This window comes from Anolis sagrei, chromosome 3 (assembly GCF_037176765.1).
Source record: "Anolis sagrei isolate rAnoSag1 chromosome 3, rAnoSag1.mat, whole genome shotgun sequence".
Taxonomy (NCBI): domain Eukaryota; kingdom Metazoa; phylum Chordata; class Lepidosauria; order Squamata; family Dactyloidae; genus Anolis; species Anolis sagrei.
In genome coordinates this window covers 257,656,666-257,676,569 of record NC_090023.1, presented here as the reverse complement: position 1 = coordinate 257,676,569, position 19,904 = coordinate 257,656,666, and the positions used below count along the sequence as shown (strand labels likewise).

Here is a 19,904-nt window from a genome sequence, read left to right as displayed (position 1 = left end):
ATGTGATCCCTTCAAGTCTTTGGTTTTATGACTCCAAAGCTCATCCATCTGACTTCAAAGCCCATCTGTTGATGTTGTTCATTCGTTCAGTCACTTCCGACTCTTCGTGACCACATGGACCAGGCCACGCCAGAGCTCCCTGTCGGCCGTCACCACCCCAGCTTCTACAAGGTCAATCCAGTCACTTCATCCATCTTGCCCTTGGTCAGCCCCTCTTCCTTTTTTGTTCCATTTTCCACAGCATAATTGTCTTCTCTAAGCTTTCCTTTCTTCTCATGATGTGGTCAAAGTACTTCATCTTGGCATCTACTATTCTTCCCTCCAATGAGCAATCAGGCTTTATTTCCTGAAGTATGGCCATCAAAGCCCATCTATCTGGTTGCAATATTCTACTCTCAAATCTTTCATGGACAAGGTTTGGACCTTGGCTTCTATAAATCAGAACTAAGTGGTTCCTTTCCACTTAGGTGAACTATGACAAGTCTCTCCAAGGAGGAACAAGTAAGGCACTCTAAAGTTACAAACAAATTATAAAAGTTTTTTAAACTTGTCATCTCTAACATTTTATAATCTAGTCCTTACAAACAGCATTCCACAGGGGATGTTATGGGTCTTTGGGCACAGAGCCCATGGAATTTACTTTGTTCCAAAGGAATCCTTAGAAAACACAAATTCTACCACCATACACTTCCAATGCCTTGCCGCACATAAATCCAACGTTAACGGAGATAACCATGGTGTGAAGAGGCTGTTCGAACTGTGAACCCATGAGCTCCCTGGACTGCCACACTATGGTGTTGCCACTCTATACTTCAAATAAGAGCGGCTTTGTTTTTATTAGGTAAAGAAGGATGCAAACAAACAATCATCTCCATTTGCCCGTTCTCATGATTCAACTCTTCTATGACCAGGATTACAAACCAGTTTGGAAACACTAGAAGACAACTAAACATGCATTGCAGGACAAAAAAAAAATCCTCTTTTTAAAACGTACAATAAAGTTATATATTTCAGTGAAAATGTTTTCAAAACGTTTCAGTCCCTATTCAGAGACAGATAAATAGCTCGTATATTTATTTATTTTACATTGAACAATGAGTCTAAATTGGAAATTATTCTTATGTGTCGAAAGTTACAAAATAAAAAACAGCCACTCTTTTGGACATGCTGGTTTTCCATATTAAAGATTTTAGCTTTATTCTGACAGGAAAGGTTAAAAGGCACCATACCCCTACTAAAATACGAAGTGGTACAATACAAGCTCATTGAGGGATAATAACTTTGCATTCAAATGATCTTGCAGAAATGCCTTTAAGTATTATGCAGTTCCCCCTGAAATCTAGTCTCTGGTGTTTCACAGTGGGATGTCAATATGAAATGTAAGTTGTGTGGGCAGCAGAGCCTGTGCTGAGCATTCAGTTGTTCCCAGCTACCATTCAGATGGTTGAAAAGGAGAGCAGGCTCAAGACCCATAAAAAAACATCTTCAATAAGGACAACCAACTCATAAAGAAAGTACTAGACAGATGTGCCTAGAGAAGAAGATTCTTATTATTTAGTTTCATATATTGCATATATATGTATAAAACTGATAAAATAAAGGAAGCACAAGCGGCTACATAATTTTAGACCCAAAACGGGCAACAGTGACGGCATTGTCTGTAACTCTGAACAATTCTTCCTCTGTGCATGAGGCAGGACATGGATGGACAAGCATACAGATGTGGAGTTGTTTGATCTGCTTCACAGTTGCACAAGGTGGGGGATTCTTCTTGGTAGAGCCATTTTGCCAGGTTATCTTTTGATCTGCCCAGTCCACATCTGAGTCTGTTCAGGGACTTCCAACTTGCCCATTTTTGGTTTGCCTCTGAAGGAAGACCCTCATGGGGGGGCCAACCAAGTGGGATTTCCTAGTTTAGCCACCCATAAGGATACTTTTGCTGTTGCTGAGGGAACATTAAGTGGAATGGTGGTTCTCATGAAGCTTTCCCTTGATTTGAGTGTACTGGGAGGAGGCTGATATCCATGCACTGGGTGGCTTTCACAATGTTCAACCTTATTTCTCTCACATTTAGTGGCAACTTTCCATCGCACATCGGGAGAGGGGGGCAATGCCAGCTGCTTATAGTGCCTATCAACAGGTGTAGGTTTGAGACATCCTGTAATTATTTGGCATGTTTCGTTCAGTGCTATATTCACCTGCTTTGCGTGTGAAGATGAGATCGGAATTCATGAATGCTTAACACAGAAGCCCTGTCTTTTAATATCTCTAACCCAGTCATCTTTACATGAGGTCAGAATGAATAAAGGCGGGTTGCTACACTTGTTTTCAAAGTGGTGCATCATGCCTCTTCCAGATCCACAATTTCTAGCAAGTGGGCCATATCAGTAAATGTTAACAACATAATTGTGGACACATTGAGGTGCATGTATTCATTTCGTTGCCATTTAATAACATGGAATGCAAACATTTGTGTGTGTTTTTCATAACAATGGAAGGTCCCGTACCTAAATATGGCAGACCCACTGTGGCTGTAGGTTCTCATGCAAACTAGAAATCAGGGGACAAATAAAAAATTGCATAGAAAAACCAGGATTAGATTGGAACTGTATTTGTTTTCATTTCACCCATGTTTTTCTATTTTAAAATGTATTTATGTTCACACACAAAAAACCCAACCATGTCCTCCCTTTCTCAGTCCCCAGACTAGACTGCTACAGGGATGTATGGACATTGTGCTAGTACAGTTGTACCTGGAGCTCCAACTTTATTTTCTTTCTGTTATCTGTTTTGCAGTCATAGGACAGGCCTCCTGTCCATCATGATTAAGCTTTGGTTCCGCCCCTTGTTCTGGGCTCTGGGAGGGAAAGGAGCCATTTTTGGGCAGTCTCACACAAGGTAGCTAAGCTATAGGACGTAGACCAGCTCGTCCCGTAGAAAAGCTTCCTTTCTCAAGAGTATCCAGGGGAACAAACCATCCAGGGGGAAAGTAACATCCGGGGATACAGAAGCAGAAATTCCAGGAGAAAGGTCCCAAAAGCTCTGGCTGAGAGCTCATAGCCTCTCAGTCTCACAGCATCAGAGGGAACAGCCCTGAAGTTTCTAAGAATTCTTGATGGGAGAACAGCATTACAGATCCACAGAACTCCAGCTGAAATATCTTCAAGCCTCGGCTGGTAGGTCTACTCGATACCCAGATGCATTTGGAATCGGTAGTAGGTCCCACACCGATGAGGCATAGATAGAAAGCAGCCTGGGAGAGGTTAAAAAGGGTTTTTCCTACAGAAAAGGTTCAGTTAATCAAAGTCAGGTACCAGCCCATTGAGGACTAGACTAAGAAAGCCTTGAAGTGTTGTTTGAAACATTGAAGATTTGTTGTTTGTTCCATAATAAAGACTTTGTTGCATCATTAAAGACTCTAAAGACCATCACTTTAGAAAAATCCCTGAGAACCTCTCTTTGAGGCCCCCTGGCTTCCCACTGGGTTTAAAGTATACGTCCTATATTTATTTATTATTATTTATTACGGTCGCTTATACCCCGCCCTTCTCACCCTGGGGGGGACTCAGGGCGGCTTACACAAGCAAGGCACAATTTGATGCCCGCATTACATGACAACAAAAACATAACATCAGTAACGGCAGCAATTACAGCAATGATAACAATTAACATAAACAATCATTATGATCGGCAAAGCAGCCATAAAACCCGTAAAAGCAATTAAAACAATAAAAGCAATACAAACCTCATTGCTGGTCGGCATTTAACAGACTCATAGTTTAGGTTCTACTTTCCGCACATTGTCGGTCCTATTCATCTGGTTTCCATATCTAATTGTCAGGATGCCCAAAGTCCTAGTCCCATAGCCATGTCTTTACCTTCCTCCTGAAGGCAAGGAGGGATGTTGATGCCCTGATTTCCCCCAGGAGTGAGTTCCACAGGTGGGGGGCCACCACTGAGAAGGCCCTGCTCCTCGTCCCCACCAGCCTCACTTGTGATAGTGGTGGGGTCGAGAGCAGGGCCTCCTCAGATGGTCTCAAATTCCGGGGTGGGACGTAGAGGGAGATACGTTCGGAAAGATACGCTGGAGAAAAGTACAGCACGTGACAGAAAAGACATGGACTACATAACCCTTTCTCTGACTAAAATCACTTTTGCAAAGTACAGTTCAGTTCGGTCAGGATAAATAGGATGCATGTGGGACTACACATGAATATAAATGAGCAACCAGGGAGTAATTACATACAATAAAAACTGAGTGCAAACACTGATCTTGCGCATGCACCTGCGTTTAATAATAATACTGAGCCCATGAACTGCTCCCTTTCTGGTGAAAAGAGCACGACACAGATTGCTGTGTCTAATCACAGAGCGATCACCAGAAGGTTAGCAAGGAACACCAGAGAATGAAACACAAAATCTCCGCCTCATCAGTCATTTCAAAATCCCTCAGGGATGAACAACGCAGGGTCTACATGAAACCAACCAGCAGCGTGCCACTTCTGCTCAGCGACAAAAGCCAGCTATAAATCAGGATTTCAAAATAAAGGAGCATCAAAGTCAGACAAGTGCAAGTTGAAAGAAAAACAATCTAAAGAGGACAAAACTCATTCAGTGCCGTTTGGCTGTCTTGGGTTTCAGTTAAACTAGAAAGGCTTGTATGGTTCAATTTTAAAAGGAGAATCGACAACTTTATCCCCAACAATCCCAAGCAGCTTGTATTCTGCCATGTAATAAACCAGGGGACACATCCGGAAATCCTAGCTAGCAGTGGCACATCATCCTCTCACCAAAGAGACACTTCTATGTTGCTAATTTCAGCAACTCCTAAATGCAGAAACATACACATCCATCCAAGCTGTATTTGGAAGCAGGTTTGCCCATAGAAATTAGATAAGGGTTTTATTTCCCATTTGGGTGGGAGGGAATATAGTATCAGGCAATATTTCCAGCCATTGAAAGCAATCTTGCAGATTGATATCCAATAATACCCTCCCAAAAGAGATTAGATTAATGTATTATCGAAGGCTTTCGTGGCCGGAATCACTGGGTTGTTGTAAGTTTTTTCGGGCTCATTACCTCTGAGGATGCTTGCCATAGATGCAGGTGAAACGTCAGGAGAGAATGCCTCTAGAACATGGCCATATAGCCTGAAAAAACCTACAACAACCCAGAGATCAGATTAGTCCCCACCCTTCAATCCTTCCTTTCCAACCTGAAAACATGGATGTTCAGACAGGCCTTTGACCTTCAGTAGGTTGAATGCATCCATATGAAGCTGACACTTGGCACCTTGTGAATTGATGGCAGTTAGTTTTGTCCACTGTTGTTTTAAAATTGTAGTATTTTGACTTCATGCTACATATGTTGACGGGGGTTGTTATAATGTAATGTGACTTGTTTTATAGTTTTGTACCTTTTTACCTGTTGTATGTTATATGAGCACCCTGGAGTGCCTTTTAAGTCGCCCCAAATCCCTTCAGGGAAATGGTGGCGGGATATAAATAAAGATTATTATTATTATTATTATTATTATTATTATTAGAAACATAACAAGATTAGTACACAGCAAACAAGGTCACTCTACTGGCTGTTGTATTGGATCACATGCCAGACACTTCCCAAGTATCTAGGACTGTGTGATGTATCGGTGAATAATGTATGCAGATCCCAGTAGGATGGCCTTTTGCAGCTGGCAGATGGTAATTTTGTCAGCACCAATTGTGTTTAAGTGAAGGCCAAGGTCTTTAGGCACTGCACCCAGTGTGCCGATCACCACTGGGACCACCTTGACTGGCTTGTGCCAGAGTCTTTGCAGTTCGATCTTTAAATCCTGATACCGTGTCAGCTTTTCCAGTTGTTTCTATTATTATTATTATTATTATTATTATTATTATTATTAGAAACACAACAAGATGAGTACACAGCAGACACTCTGCTGGCTTTTGTATTGGATCACACATCGGACACTTCCCCAAGTATGTAGGACTGTGTGATGTATCGGCAAATAATGCGTGCAGATCCCAGTAAAGTGGCCTTTTGCAGTTGGCAGATGGTAATCTTGTCAGCGCCGATTGTGTTTAAGTGCAGGTCAAGGTCTTTAGGCACTGAACCCAGTGTGCTGATCATCTCTGGGACCACTGGCTTGTGCCAGAGTCTTTGCAGTTCGATCTTTAAATTCTCATATCTTGTCAGCTTTTATTATTATTAGAACACTGTATCATCTCTACTGCAACCCAGTGATTCCAGCCATGAAAGCCTTCGATAATATATTAAACATTACATTTTTATTTATATAGACTAGCTGTTGCTGTTGCCAACCTTCCCTCCCTCTTTCTCTCCTCCTTTCTTTCTCTCCTTCCTTCTCTTCCTCTTCCATTTTTCCCTTTCTCTCACTCCCTTTTCTTCCTTCTCTAACTATTCTTGGACTGCAACTCCCAGCAGTCCTCCTGATCTACCTACCTACCTACCTACATACCTACCTGCCTATCTCTATCTAATATATCTATCTAGATCAGTGTTTCTCAACCTGGGGGTCGGGACCCCTGGAGGGGTCGTGAGGGGGTGTCAGAGGGGTCACCAAAGACCACAAGAAAACACAGTATTTTCTATTGGTCGTGGAGGTTCTGTGTGGGAAGTTTGGCCCAATTCAATTGTTGGCAGGGTTCAGAATGCTCTTTGATTGTAGGTGAACTATAAATCCCAGCAACTACAACTCCCAAATGTCAAGGTCTATTTTTCCCAAACCCCATTAGTGTTTACATTTGGGCATATTGAGAATCCGTGCCAAGATTGGTTTAGATCCATAATTGTTTGAGTCCACAGTGCTCTCTGGATGTAGGTGAACTACAACTCCCAAAACTCAAGGTCAATGCCCACCAAACCCTTCCAGTATTTTCTCTTGGTCATGGGAGTTCTGTGTGTCAAGTTTGATTCAATTCCATCATTGGTGGAGTTCAGAATGCTCTTTGATTGTAGGTTAACTATAAATCCCAGCAACTACAACTCCCACAGGACAAAATCAATACCCTCCCCCAATCACACCAGTATTTAAATTTGGGTGTATTGGGTCTTTGTGCCAAATTTGGTCCAGTATATGAAAATACATCCTGCATATTAGGTATTTACATTACTATTCATAACAGCAGCAAAATGACAGTATGAAGTAACAATGAAAGCAATTTTATGGTTGGGGGTCACCATAGCATGAGGAAGCGTATTAAGGGGTCATGGCATTAGGAAGGTTGAGAACCACTGATCTAGATGATTGCTGGGAGTTGCAGTCCAGGAATAGGAAATGGGAAATATGCAGGGATTGGGATGCTCTCAAAGAAATCCAAAGAGAAGAAAGCTTGCAGTTTGCAAGCAGTGCATTTGGATCATTCTCCTCTCCTAAAGGGCCTGGTCTAGTGGATGCTGGGAGCTGTAGTCTGGAAGAGAGTGTGGATATGCTAGTGTGTTTTGTTTGCCAGGGGGAGTCGTTTTAGCACATGCGTTGTAGCATCTTCTTGCTTTTTAAGTCCCTTCTGCTGTGTTTTATGAGTGATGATCACTCATTGGCCTGATAGGTGTCTTGCGTCCAAATTTGGTGTCAATTTCCCAGTGGTTTTGGGGTTATGTTAATCCCACAAATGAACACTGCATTTTTATTTATATAGACTAGCCATCCCCTGCCATGTGTTGCTGTGGCCATGTCTGTGTATATGTTTTGTGTGTATATATATGTATGTGCATTTGTGTATATGTGTATATATGTGGTTTTGCACATGTGTTGTAATGTATTTTTATTTTTTGGCTTTTTACGTCTCTTCTCCTGTGTTTTTCTGTGTTTTTATGAGTGATGGTCACTCGTTGGCCTGATAGGTGTCTTGTGTCCAAATTTGGTGTCAATTCGTCCAGTGGTTTTTGTGTTATGTTAATCCCACAAACGAACATTACGTTTTTATTTATATAGAAGATTGTTCTGAAATGCACAGCTATAGGGTGGGATATAAGCACTGAAATAACAAAATAAATAATCCAGTCTATCTTTTGACCACCACACCAGCCAGATGGTGTTACAAGGGACACTATGGCACTGAATGTTGCTGAAACATCACAGCAAGTGACTGCCTTCAGGTTAACATTGTCTTATGGTAACCTTACAAAGTGATATTGACAATCTGTGTTTGGAGGCCTGCTATTACCTTTCTTTTAGGCTGAGAGTCTGTGACTTGACCAAGGTCACCCAAAACTTTTCCATGATTGAGCAAGGAATTGAGCTCTTATCTCCCAGACTCCTTGGCTAATACTCAAACCACTATAAAGAACCACATGGGATTTCTTAGATCAGTGGTGCTCAACCTGTGGGTCCCCAGATGTTTTAGCCTTCAACTCCCAGAAATCCTGGTAAACTGGCTGGGATTTCTGGGAGCTGTAGGCCAAATCACCTGGGGACCCACAGGTTGAGAACCACTGTCTTAGATCAATTGATTGGTCTACTCAGGAGAGGCAGGTAGATATACCCACGCCGATTTTGTGTGTGTGTCAGGAGTGACTTGAGAAACTGCAAGTTGCTTCTGGTGTGAGAAAATTGGCCGTCTCCAAGAACGTTTCCCAGGGGACGCCCGGATGTTTTGATGTTTCACCATCCTTGTGGGAGGCTTTTCTCATGTCCCCGCATTGGAAGCTGGAGCTGACAGAGGGAGCTCAACCTGTTCTCCACAGATTTGAATTGCTGATATATTATTTACAGCATATTATTTGAGAACACAGAAATGCTGGACCACTCTACAACTACCATATCAGACTACACAGAGAAGCCATTGAAATCCACAAGCATGTGGGCAATCTCAACAGAGAGGAGGAAACCATGAAAAGGAACAAAAAAACCCTCTAAAATCAGGACAGTAAATAAAGAGCAAGACTAAAAAAGGCAATAATCAATCGGGGCCAGCTAACATCCCCCAGGCAGCAATCAGCCAGTCTTTGGAGCTTCAAGGCCACTTGTTAATTATGTTAATTAATTATGGTAATTAATTATGGTAATTATGGTAATTAAGGGGCCAATTGTGACAGTCATGCTTGCCTCTAGCAGACAAGAGTTCTTTCTCCCACCCTAGGCATTCCAAAGATATATAAACCCCACTTGCCTAGTTTCCAACAGACTTCACAACCTCTGAAGATGCCTACCATAGATGTGGATGAAGTGTCAGGAGAGAATGCTGCTGGAACATAGCCAGACAGTCCAGAAAATTCACAGCAACCCAATGATTCTGGCCATGAAAGCCTTTGACAACACAACCGGATATGGTTTAGAAAGCTTTTTATCCTGGAACTCAATAGTTTTTAATTTCCGAATCTGCCTTAATTATGTGTTGTTGAACATGTCAGATGACACAGAGAAGCCATTGAAATCCACAAGCACGTGGGCAATTTCCAAAGAAAAGAGGAAACCATGAAAATGAACAAAATCTGGCTACCAGTATTTAAAAACTCTAATATTAGGACAGTAAATAAAGAGCAAGACTTAAAAAACAAGGGAATTCCAGACAAGAATCAATCAAGGTCAGCTAACATCCCCAGGCAGCAATCCGCCAGGCTTTGAAGCTACAATGTTATTTAAGAGGCCAATTGTGACATTCATGCTTTCCTCTAGCAGACAAGTATTTTTCTTCCACCCTGGGCATTCCAAAGATATATAAACCCCACTTGCCAAGTTTCCAAAAGACCTCACAATCTCTGAGGATGCCTGCCATTGGTGTGGGCGAAATGTTGGGAGAGAATGCTTCTGGAACATGGCCAGACAGCCCGGAAAACTCACAACAACCCAATTATTCTGGCCATGAACAAAATCTAGCTACGAGTATTTTAAAAATTCCAAAATCAGAACAGGAAATAAAGAGCAACACTAAAAAAAAAAAACAGGGGAATTCCAGACAAGAATCATAAAATCATAGAATCAAAGAGTTGAAAGAGACCTCACGGGCCATCCAGTCCAACCCCCTGCCAAGAAGCAGGAATATTGCATTCAAATCACCACCGACAGATGGCCATCCAGCCTCTGTTTAAAAGCTTCCAAAGAAGGAGCCTCCACCACACTCCGGGGCAGAGAGTTCCACTGCTGAACGGCTCTCACAGTCAGGAAGTTCTTCCTCATGTTCAGATGGAATCTCCTCTCTTGTAGTTTGAAGCCATTGTTCCGTGTCCTAGTCTCCAAGGAAGCAGAAAACAAGCTTGCTCCCTCTTCCCTGTGGCTTCCTCTCACATATTTATACATGGCTATCATATCTCCTCTCAGCCTTCTCTTCTTCAGGCTAAACATGCCCAGATCCTTAAGCCGCTCCTCATAGGGCTTGTTCTGCAGACCCTTGATCATTTTAGTCGCCCTCCTCTGGACACATTCCAGCTTGTCAATATCTCTCTTGAATTGTGGTGCCCAGAATTGGATACAATATTCCAGGTGTGGTCTAACCAAAGCAGAATAGAGGGAGAGCATGACTTCCCTAAATCTAGACACTAGATCAATCAGGGCCAGCTTATTTATTTATTATTTATCGTGTTAGGAGCAAACCAAAACAGTTGTATTGCATTAAAGCAAACAAACAAACAAACGAAACACAAAGTTTGCAGGCTTGATATTCTACGAAGGGCCAGCTAACACCTCCCAATAAAGGATTTCCCCAGGCTGCAACCAGCCCGACTTTGAAGCTGCAAGGCCATTCAATGCTAGTCAAGGTGGCCAATTGTAACATGAGGTTCTTGTGGGGTTTTTCGGGCTATATGACCATGTTCTAGAGGCATTTTCTCCTGGTGTTTTGCCTGCATCTATGGCAAGCATCCTCAGAGGTAGTGAGGTCTTCTCATTACTTTCTTTTCAAGAAAAGAAAAGAAAAAGAAAGTAATGAGAAAAAGAAAAAGAAAAAGAAAGTAATAAGAAGACCTCACTACCTCTGAGGATGCTTGCCATAGATGCAGGCGAAACGTCAGGAGAAAATGCCTCTAGAACATGGCCATATCGCCCGAAAAAACCCACAAGAACCTAGTGATTCCAGCCATGAAAGCCTTCGACAATAAATTGTAACATTCACACCTGCCTCACGCAGACATGAGTTCTTTCTCTCACCCTGGACATTATTCCACAGATATATATAAACCCCGCTTGCCTAGTTTCCAACAGACCTCACAACCTCTGAGGATGCTTGCCATTGGTGTGGGCGAAACGTGGGGAGAGAATGCTTCTGGAACATGGCCACACAGCCCAGAGAACTCACAGCAAAAGCACTCAAGAGATAAACCCCACTTGCCTAGTTTCCAACAGACCTCACAACCTCTGAGGATGCTTGCCACTGGTGTGGGCGAAACGTGGGGAGAGAATGCTTCTGGAACATGGTCAGACAGCCCGGAAAACTCACAGCAAAAGCACTAAAGAGATAAACCCCACTTGCCTAGTTTCCAACAGACCTCACAACCTCTGAGGATGCTTGCCATTGCTGTGGGCAAAACGTGGGGAGAGAATGCTTCTGGAACATGGCCAGACAGCCCAGAAAACTCACAGCAAAAGCACTAAAGAGATAAACCCCACTTGCCTAGTTTCCAACAGACCTCACAACCTCTGAGGATGCTTGCCATTGCTGTGGGCGAAACGTGGGGAGAGAATGCTTCTAGAACATGGCCAGACAGCCCAGAAAACGCACAGCAAAAGCACTAAAGAGATAAACCCCACTTGCCTAGTTTCCAACAGACCTCACAACCTCTGAGGATGCTTGCCATTGGTGTGGGCGAAACGTGGGGAGAGAATGCTTCTGGAACATGGCCAGACAGCCCAGAAAACTCACAGCAAAAGCACTAAAGAGATAAACCCCACTTGCCTAGTTTCCAACAGACCTCACAACCTCTGAGGATGCTTGCCATTGCTGTGGGCAAAACGTGGGAAGAGAATGCTTCTAGAACATGGCCACACAGCCCAGAAAACTCACAGCAAAAGCACTAAAGAGATAAACCCCACTTGCCTAGTTTCCAACAGACCTCACAACCTCTGAGGATGCTTGCCATTGGTGTGGGCGAAACGTGGAGAGAGAATGCTTCTGGAACATGGCCACACAGCCCAGAGAACTCACAGCAAAAGCACCCAAGAGATAAACCCCACTTGCCTAGTTTCCAACAGACCTCACAACCTCTGAGGATGCTTGCCACTGGTGTGGGCGAAACGTGGGGAGAGAATGCTTCTGGAACATGGTCAGACAGCCCGGAAAACTCACAGCAAAAGCACTAAAGAGATAAACCCCACTTGCCTAGTTTCCAACAGACCTCACAACCTCTGAGGATGCTTGCCATTGCTGTGGGCAAAACGTGGGGAGAGAATGCTTCTGGAACATGGCCAGACAGCCCAGAAAACTCACAGCAAAAGCACTAAAGAGATAAACCCCACTTGCCTAGTTTCCAACAGACCTCACAACCTCTGAGGATGCTTGCCATTGCTGTGGGCGAAACGTGGGGAGAGAATGCTTCTAGAACATGGCCAGACAGCCCAGAAAACGCACAGCAAAAGCACTAAAGAGATAAACCCCACTTGCCTAGTTTCCAACAGACCTCACAACCTCTGAGGATGCTTGCCATTGGTGTGGGCGAAACGTGGGGAGAGAATGCTTCTGGAACATGGCCAGACAGCCCAGAAAACTCACAGCAAAAGCACTAAAGAGATAAACCCCACTTGCCTAGTTTCCAACAGACCTCACAACCTCTGAGGATGCTTGCCATTGCTGTGGGCGAAACGTGGGGAGAGAATGCTTCTGGAACATGGCCAGACAGCCCAGAAAACTCACAGCAAAAGCACTAAAGAGATAAACCCCACTTGCCTAGTTTCCAACAGACCTCACAACCTCTGAGGATGCTTGCCATTGCTGTGGGCGAAACGTGGGGAGAGAATGCTTCTAGAACATGGCCAGACAGCCCAGAAAACGCACAGCAAAAGCACTAAAGAGATAAACCCCACTTGCCTAGTTTCCAACAGACCTCACAACCTCTGAGGATGCTTGCCATTGGTGTGGGCGAAACGTGGGGAGAGAATGCTTCTGGAACATGGCCAGACAGCCCAGAAACCTCACAGCAAAAGCACTAAAGAGATAAACCCCACTTGCCTAGTTTCCAACAGACCTCACAACCTCTGAGGATGCTTGCCATTGCTGTGGGCAAAACGTGGGAAGAGAATGCTTCTAGAACATGGCCACACAGCCCAGAAAACTCACAGCAAAAGCACTAAAGAGATAAACCCCACTTGCCTAGTTTCCAACAGACCTCACAACCTCTGAGGATGCTTGCCATTCGTGTGGGCGAAACGTGGGGAGAGAATGCTTCTGGAACATGGCCAGACAGCCCAGAAAACTCACAGCAAAAGCACTAAAGAGATAAACCCCACTTGCCTAGTTTCCAACAGACCTCACAACCTCTGAGGATGCTTGCCATTGCTGTGGGCAAAACGTGGGAAGAGAATGCTTCTAGAACATGGCCACACAGCCCAGAAAACTCACAGCAAAAGCACTAAAGAGATAAACCCCACTTGCCTAGTTTCCAACAGACCTCACAACCTCTGAGGATGCTTGCCATTCGTGTGGGCGAAACGTGGGGAGAGAATGCTTCTAGAACATGGCCAGACAGCCCAGAAAACGCACAGCAAAAGCACTAAAGAGATAAACCCCACTTGCCTAGTTTCCAACAGACCTCACAACCTCTGAGGATGCTTGCCATTGGTGTGGGCGAAACGTGGGGAGAGAATGCTTCTGGAACATGGCCAGACAGCCCAGAAAACTCACAGCAAAAGCACTAAAGAGATAAACCCCACTTGCCTAGTTTCCAACAGACCTCACAACCTCTGAGGATGCTTGCCATTGCTGTGGGCGAAACGTGGGGAGAGAATGCTTCTGGAACATGGCCAGACAGCCCAGAAAACTCACAGCAAAAGCACTAAAGAGATAAACCCCACTTGCCTAGTTTCCAACAGACCTCACAACCTCTGAGGATGCTTGCCATTGCTGTGGGCGAAACGTGGGGAGAGAATGCTTCTAGAACATGGCCAGACAGCCCAGAAAACGCACAGCAAAAGCACTAAAGAGATAAACCCCACTTGCCTAGTTTCCAACAGACCTCACAACCTCTGAGGATGCTTGCCATTGGTGTGGGCGAAACGTGGGGAGAGAATGCTTCTGGAACATGGCCAGACAGCCCAGAAAACTCACAGCAAAAGCACTAAAGAGATAAACCCCACTTGCCTAGTTTCCAACAGACCTCACAACCTCTGAGGATGCTTGCCATTGCTGTGGGCAAAACGTGGGAAGAGAATGCTTCTAGAACATGGCCACACAGCCCAGAAAACTCACAGCAAAAGCACTAAAGAGATAAACCCCACTTGCCTAGTTTCCAACAGACCTCACAACCTCTGAGGATGCTTGCCATTGGTGTGGGCGAAACGTGGGGAGAGAATGCTTCTGGAACATGGCCAGACAGCCCAGAAAACTCACAGCAAAAGCACTAAAGAGATAAACCCCACTTGCCTAGTTTCCAACAGACCTCACAACCTCTGAGGATGCTTGCCATTGCTGTGGGCAAAACGTGGGAAGAGAATGCTTCTAGAACATGGCCACACAGCCCAGAAAACTCACAGCAAAAGCACTAAAGAGATAAACCCCACTTGCCTAGTTTCCAACAGACCTCACAACCTCTGAGGATGCTTGCCATTCGTGTGGGCGAAACGTGGGGAGAGAATGCTTCTGGAACATGGCCAGACAGCCCGGAAAACTCACAGCAAAAGCACTAAAGAGATAAACCCCACTTGCCTAGTTTCCAACAGACCTCACAACCTCTGAGGATGCTTGCCATTGGTGTGGGTGAAACGTGGGGAGAGAATGCTTCTGGAACATGGCCAGACAGCCCAGAAAACTCACAGCAAAAGCACTAAAGAGATAAACCCCACTTGCCTAGTTTCCAACAGAACTCACAACCTCTGAGGATGCTTGCCATTGGCGTGGGCGAAACGTGGGGAGAGAATGCTTCTAGAACATGGCCACACAGCCCAGAAAACTCACAGCAAAAGCACTCAAGAGATAAACCCCACTTGCCTAGTTTCCAACAGACCTCACAACCTCTGAGGATGCTTGCCATTGGTGTGGGCGAAACGTGGGGAGAGAATGCTTCTGGAACATGGCCAGACAGCCCAGAAAACTCACAGCAAAAGCACTAAAGAGATAAACCCCACTTGCCTAGTTTCCAACAGACCTCACAACCTCTGAGGATGCTTGCCATTGCTGTGGGCAAAACGTGGGGAGAGAATGCTTCTGGAACATGACCAGACAGCCCAGAAAACTCACAGCAAAAGCACTAAAGAAATAAACCCCACTTGCCTAGTTTCCAACAGACCTCACAACCTCTGAGGATGCTTGCCATTGGAGTGGGCGAAACGTGGGGAGAGAATGCTTCTGGATCATGGCCAGACAGCCCGAAGAACTCACAGCAAGAGCACTCAAGAGATAAACCCCACTTGCCTAGTTTCCAACAGACCTCACAACCTCTGAGGATGCTTGCCATTGGTGTGGGCGAAACGTGGGGAGAGAATGCTTCTGGAACATGGCCAGACAGCCCGGAAAACTCACAGCAAAAGCACTAAAGAGAACATGCAAAGCCAAGGAAAGAAAAGCTAAATGTGGTGAGACCCATGTGCAAGGGATCTCTCTGCAGAAATCTTTCCCAGACCCCAAACACTTCTCAAAAGCCAATTAGGAGAGACAGTCCTAGGAGAAAGTACCATGCGACCCCCTGGAAAGGGGAATGGGTGGCCCCGCCAAGGCCTGGAAGCAAGTGTCAAGGGAGGGAGGGGGTCTCTGGAAAAAGGCAAGGGACCCACAGCCCAAAGGAGGCAAGGAAGGGAGGAAGGGACTCACCGGCGAGTCGTAGGAGAAGGCGCACTCGGCCTTGTAGACGCGGTCCCCGGTCTTGGGCACCCGGACGGTGGGCATGTAGGGCACCAGGAGCTCGCCCACGTCCCCCGCGATCTCCGGGCCCACCGCTGCCTCCCGCCCGGACCCCAACAGTGCCGCCCGCTCCATCGCCCCACAGAGACAGAGAGAGAGAGAGAGAAAGCCCTCCTGGCCGGACGAGAAGCAGGAGGAGGAGGAGGAGGGAGGGAGGCTATCTTTAACCCGGCGGAAGACGGAGGGAGCCGCAGCTGCCCAGAGAGAAGCGCCAAGGCTCCTCCAGCCACGCCCTCGGAGCCTGCCTCCTGGCCCCCGAGGGAGGAGGAAGGGAGAGGCACTCTGCACATGCTCAGAGGAAGCCTCGCCAGTCACTCCCAGGCTCATTCCTGGGGAAGGGTGCGTTCCTGGGCAACCAGAGTTGGAAGAGACCTCATGAGCCTATGGACTGATAGGAATTGTGAGAATTGAAGTCCAAAACACCTGGAGGGCCTAAGTTTGCCCATGCCTGCTTGATATTCATATTCCTACTAACATTTATTCGTTTGAAGGTCCAATGAGGTCAATTGTATTTATCCCTGAAGCTTGTTTCCCAATGTTACTGGTTCACACACATCCAGAGGTAAGGTTCTGTATTGAGATCAAACTGTGTTCAGTCTTGACTTCAAAGCACCATCCATTGACTACAGATCCCTCCCTTTATTCTCATTGTGGGCAGTCCAGATCAAGACTCTGTATCTGGAGTAAAGAATTTGGCGGGGGGGGGGGGGGGGTCTTCTTTCATTTTCTTTTAACTTGCCATCAGAGGCGGCCCTAGGCAATTTTCAATGGTAAGCGAACAGTATTTTGGCGCCCCATCCTCCAACCAATCATTGATATATATATTTTCTGTTCATCGTGGGAGTTCTGTGTGCCATATTTGGTTCAGTTCCATCATTGGTGGAGTTCAGAATGCTCTTTGATTGTAGGTGAACTCTACACAGGGGCGGCTCAACCCATTACGCAAAGTAAGCATTTGCAGTATAGTCGATTTTGCCCAGGGGCGCTCTTGAGGCACTCTTGGGGGAAAATAGACCTTGACATATGCAAGTTGTAGTTACTGGGATGTATAGTTCACCTAAAATCAAAGAGCAGTTGTAGTTACTGGGATGTATAGTTCACCTAAAATCTAAAATCAAATTGAAGAGCATTCTGGTGGAATTCCAATGATGGAATTGAACCAAATATGGCACAACCAAATCCCATGACGAGCAGAAAATATATATCAATGATTGGTTTGGGGGGGGGGGGCACCAAAATACTGTTTGCTTACCATTGAAAATTACCTACGGCTGCTTCTGACTATACATCCCAGTAACTACAACTCGCATATGTCAAGGTCTATTTCCCCCCAAGAGCGCCTCAAGATCACCCCTGGGCAAAATCAACTATACTGCGAATGCTTGCTTTGCGTAATGGGTTGAACCGCCCCTGCTTGCCATCAAACTCGGATCACATCAGATACCCCTGCAAATTCAAAATCGATGCTATTTGCATGCTGGCCCTTTATTTTTGCTATGCAATCTCATGGGCCCAGGGATTCAAACTCACATTATGCACTCGTTGATTCCTATAGAAAGAAGTAAAATCAATGTCGGTCTCAGTAGTCACCTGAGGGCTGAGAAAAGCGGTATATAAATGAAGTAAATAAATAAATAAATAGTCTGCGTCAAAAGCATTCACTGTGACCAGGAGAGTTCCACAATCTCATCTATCCTGTAAAGATTATTTATTTCTCACAATTCCTCACAAAACAAGAACTTACAGACAGGGATATACATATGGAGCATAGAATCCTAGAGTTGGAAGAGACCTCATGGGCCATCTGGTCCAACCCACTGCCAAAATGCAGGAAAATTGCATTCAAAGCACCACCAACAGATGGCCATCCAGCCTCTGTTTAAAAGCCTCCAAAGAAGGAGCCTCTACCACACTCCAGGGCAGAGAGTTCCACTGCTGAACAGCTCTTACAGTAAGGAAGTTCTTCCTCATGTTCAGGTGGAATCTCCTCTCTTGTAGTTTGAAGCCATTGTTCCATATCCTAGTCTCCAGGGCAGCAGAAAACAAGCTTGCTCCCTCCTACCTATGACTTCCCCTCACATATTGAACTATGGCCTTCATCATGTCTCCTCTCAGCCTTCTGCAGGTTAAACATGCCCAGCTCTTGAAGCCGCTCCTCATAGGGCTTGTTCTCCAGACCCTTTTATTTTAGTCACCCTCCTCTGGACACATTCCAGCTTGTCAATATCTCTCTTCAATTGTGGTGCCCAGAATTGGACACAGTGTGATTCCAGGTGTGGTGTGACCAAGGCAGAATAGAGCATGGGTAGCATGACTTCCCTGCATCTAGACACTATACTCCTATTGATGCAGGCCAAAATCATCATTGGCTTTTTTGCTGCTGCATCACATTGTTGGCTTATCGGAGTCTACAAGCTAACCATGCCTTGTCAGATTGCCCATCCCACAACAGGGGATTCAGTTTGGAGGGTTCTGGGAATGGCAGTCGGAGAAGACACCCCCCACCCCAATGTTAGCCCCAGTTTCTGCCAACCAAGCAGTTCGAAAACTTATAAATGTGATTAGATCAATAGGTACCACTTCTGCTGGAAGGTAATGGAGCTCCATGCAATCATGTTGGCCACATGACCTTGGAGGTGTCTACGGACAATGCCAGCTTAGAAATGGAGATGAGCACCACCCCCCAGAGTCGGACACAGCTAGACTTAATGTCAGGGGAAAGCTTTACCTTTTCCTCTTGAGGCTGAGAGAATGTGACCTCCCCATGATCACCCAATGGATTTCATTCAATGCTAAAACAACTCCATCACACTCCTCCCAAAATAAATAAGCACGCTTGCTCACAGAACGACAAAGCACAGCAGGAGAGGTATTTGAGATATGATACTGAAAAGAAATATTGTAGTTCTGTCCACCTTTTCATTTTTCTTTTGAATTAGAAAATTCTGAATCTCATGCTGGAAAGCCAACCCTATGGCACAAGGGCAAGGCCATGTGGTACTTATGGGCATCATCAATGTCATCTCCTTCCTTTATGGGCCGTTCACTTGCAGCAGAAAGTGAGATGCCAGGAGGGAAGAGTAGGCCTCAAAGAGACATTTTGCTAAGAAGAAAATGTGATAAAGCAGACAATAGGGACAATGAGAGAAAAATATCAGAAATGGCAGCTGTCACGTTGAATAGGAGTTACTGTTAATGCCAGAAGGATGGCTCAGGTACCTGTTTGGTATCTGAACCTTACATGAACCAGCCTTCCTTCTTGTGCTGGGCTTTTTTCTCCCTGCTTGAGAACCATGAGACTTCAGCTGGCATTTTCAGAATGGGAAATGCTGGAAGTTGTAGTTTCTAAATGTACAGTGATCCCACCATATTTGCTGAGATTGGGGAACAGGGCCCCCAGGAAAGTAAAAAACCAACAAAACATGAATATTTGGGTTTTTAAAAAACTTGAGTAGACATCTCCCTAGCAAGCCCTCCAGTTCATAGAATCATAGAATCGAAGAGTTGGAAGAGACCTCATGGGCCATCCAGTCCAACCCCCTGCCAAGAAGCAGGAATATTGCATTCAAATCACCCCTGAGAGATGCCGCCACATCACATTGTTGGCTCATGTTTAACTTGTTGTCCCCCATTCTGTATCTTTGCATCTCGTTTTTCCTGCCAAAGTGGAGTATCTTACATTTGTCCCTGTTGAACTTCATTTTGTTAGTTTTGGCCCATCTCTCTAATCTGTCAAGATCGTTTTGAATCCTGCTCCTGTCCTCTGGAGTATTGGCTATCCCTCCCAATTTGGTGTCATCTGCAAACTTCCTAATGTTTAGGTGGCATCTCTTCTGCTGATGTTTGAATCCATTGCTTTGTGTCCTAGGGCCCTTCCAGACAAGCCCTATATCCCAGGATCTG

At 45.1% G+C, this 19,904-nt stretch overlaps 1 protein-coding gene across 2 annotated transcripts in view; it reads right to left on the bottom strand.

Moving 5' to 3' along the window:
* USP13 (ubiquitin specific peptidase 13) overlaps positions 1–16,235 on the bottom strand; it is a 123,287-nt gene extending 107,052 nt beyond the window's left edge. For both annotated transcript variants that reach the window (XM_060767467.2, XM_060767468.2), the window contains exon 1: positions 15,912–16,235. In XM_060767467.2, coding sequence (XP_060623450.2) covers positions 15,912–16,076 — 165 coding nt within the window. In that variant the 5' untranslated portion in view covers positions 16,077–16,235. The remainder of the gene's footprint in view (positions 1–15,911) is intronic.
* Between the last annotated feature and the right edge of the window lie 3,669 nt (positions 16,236–19,904).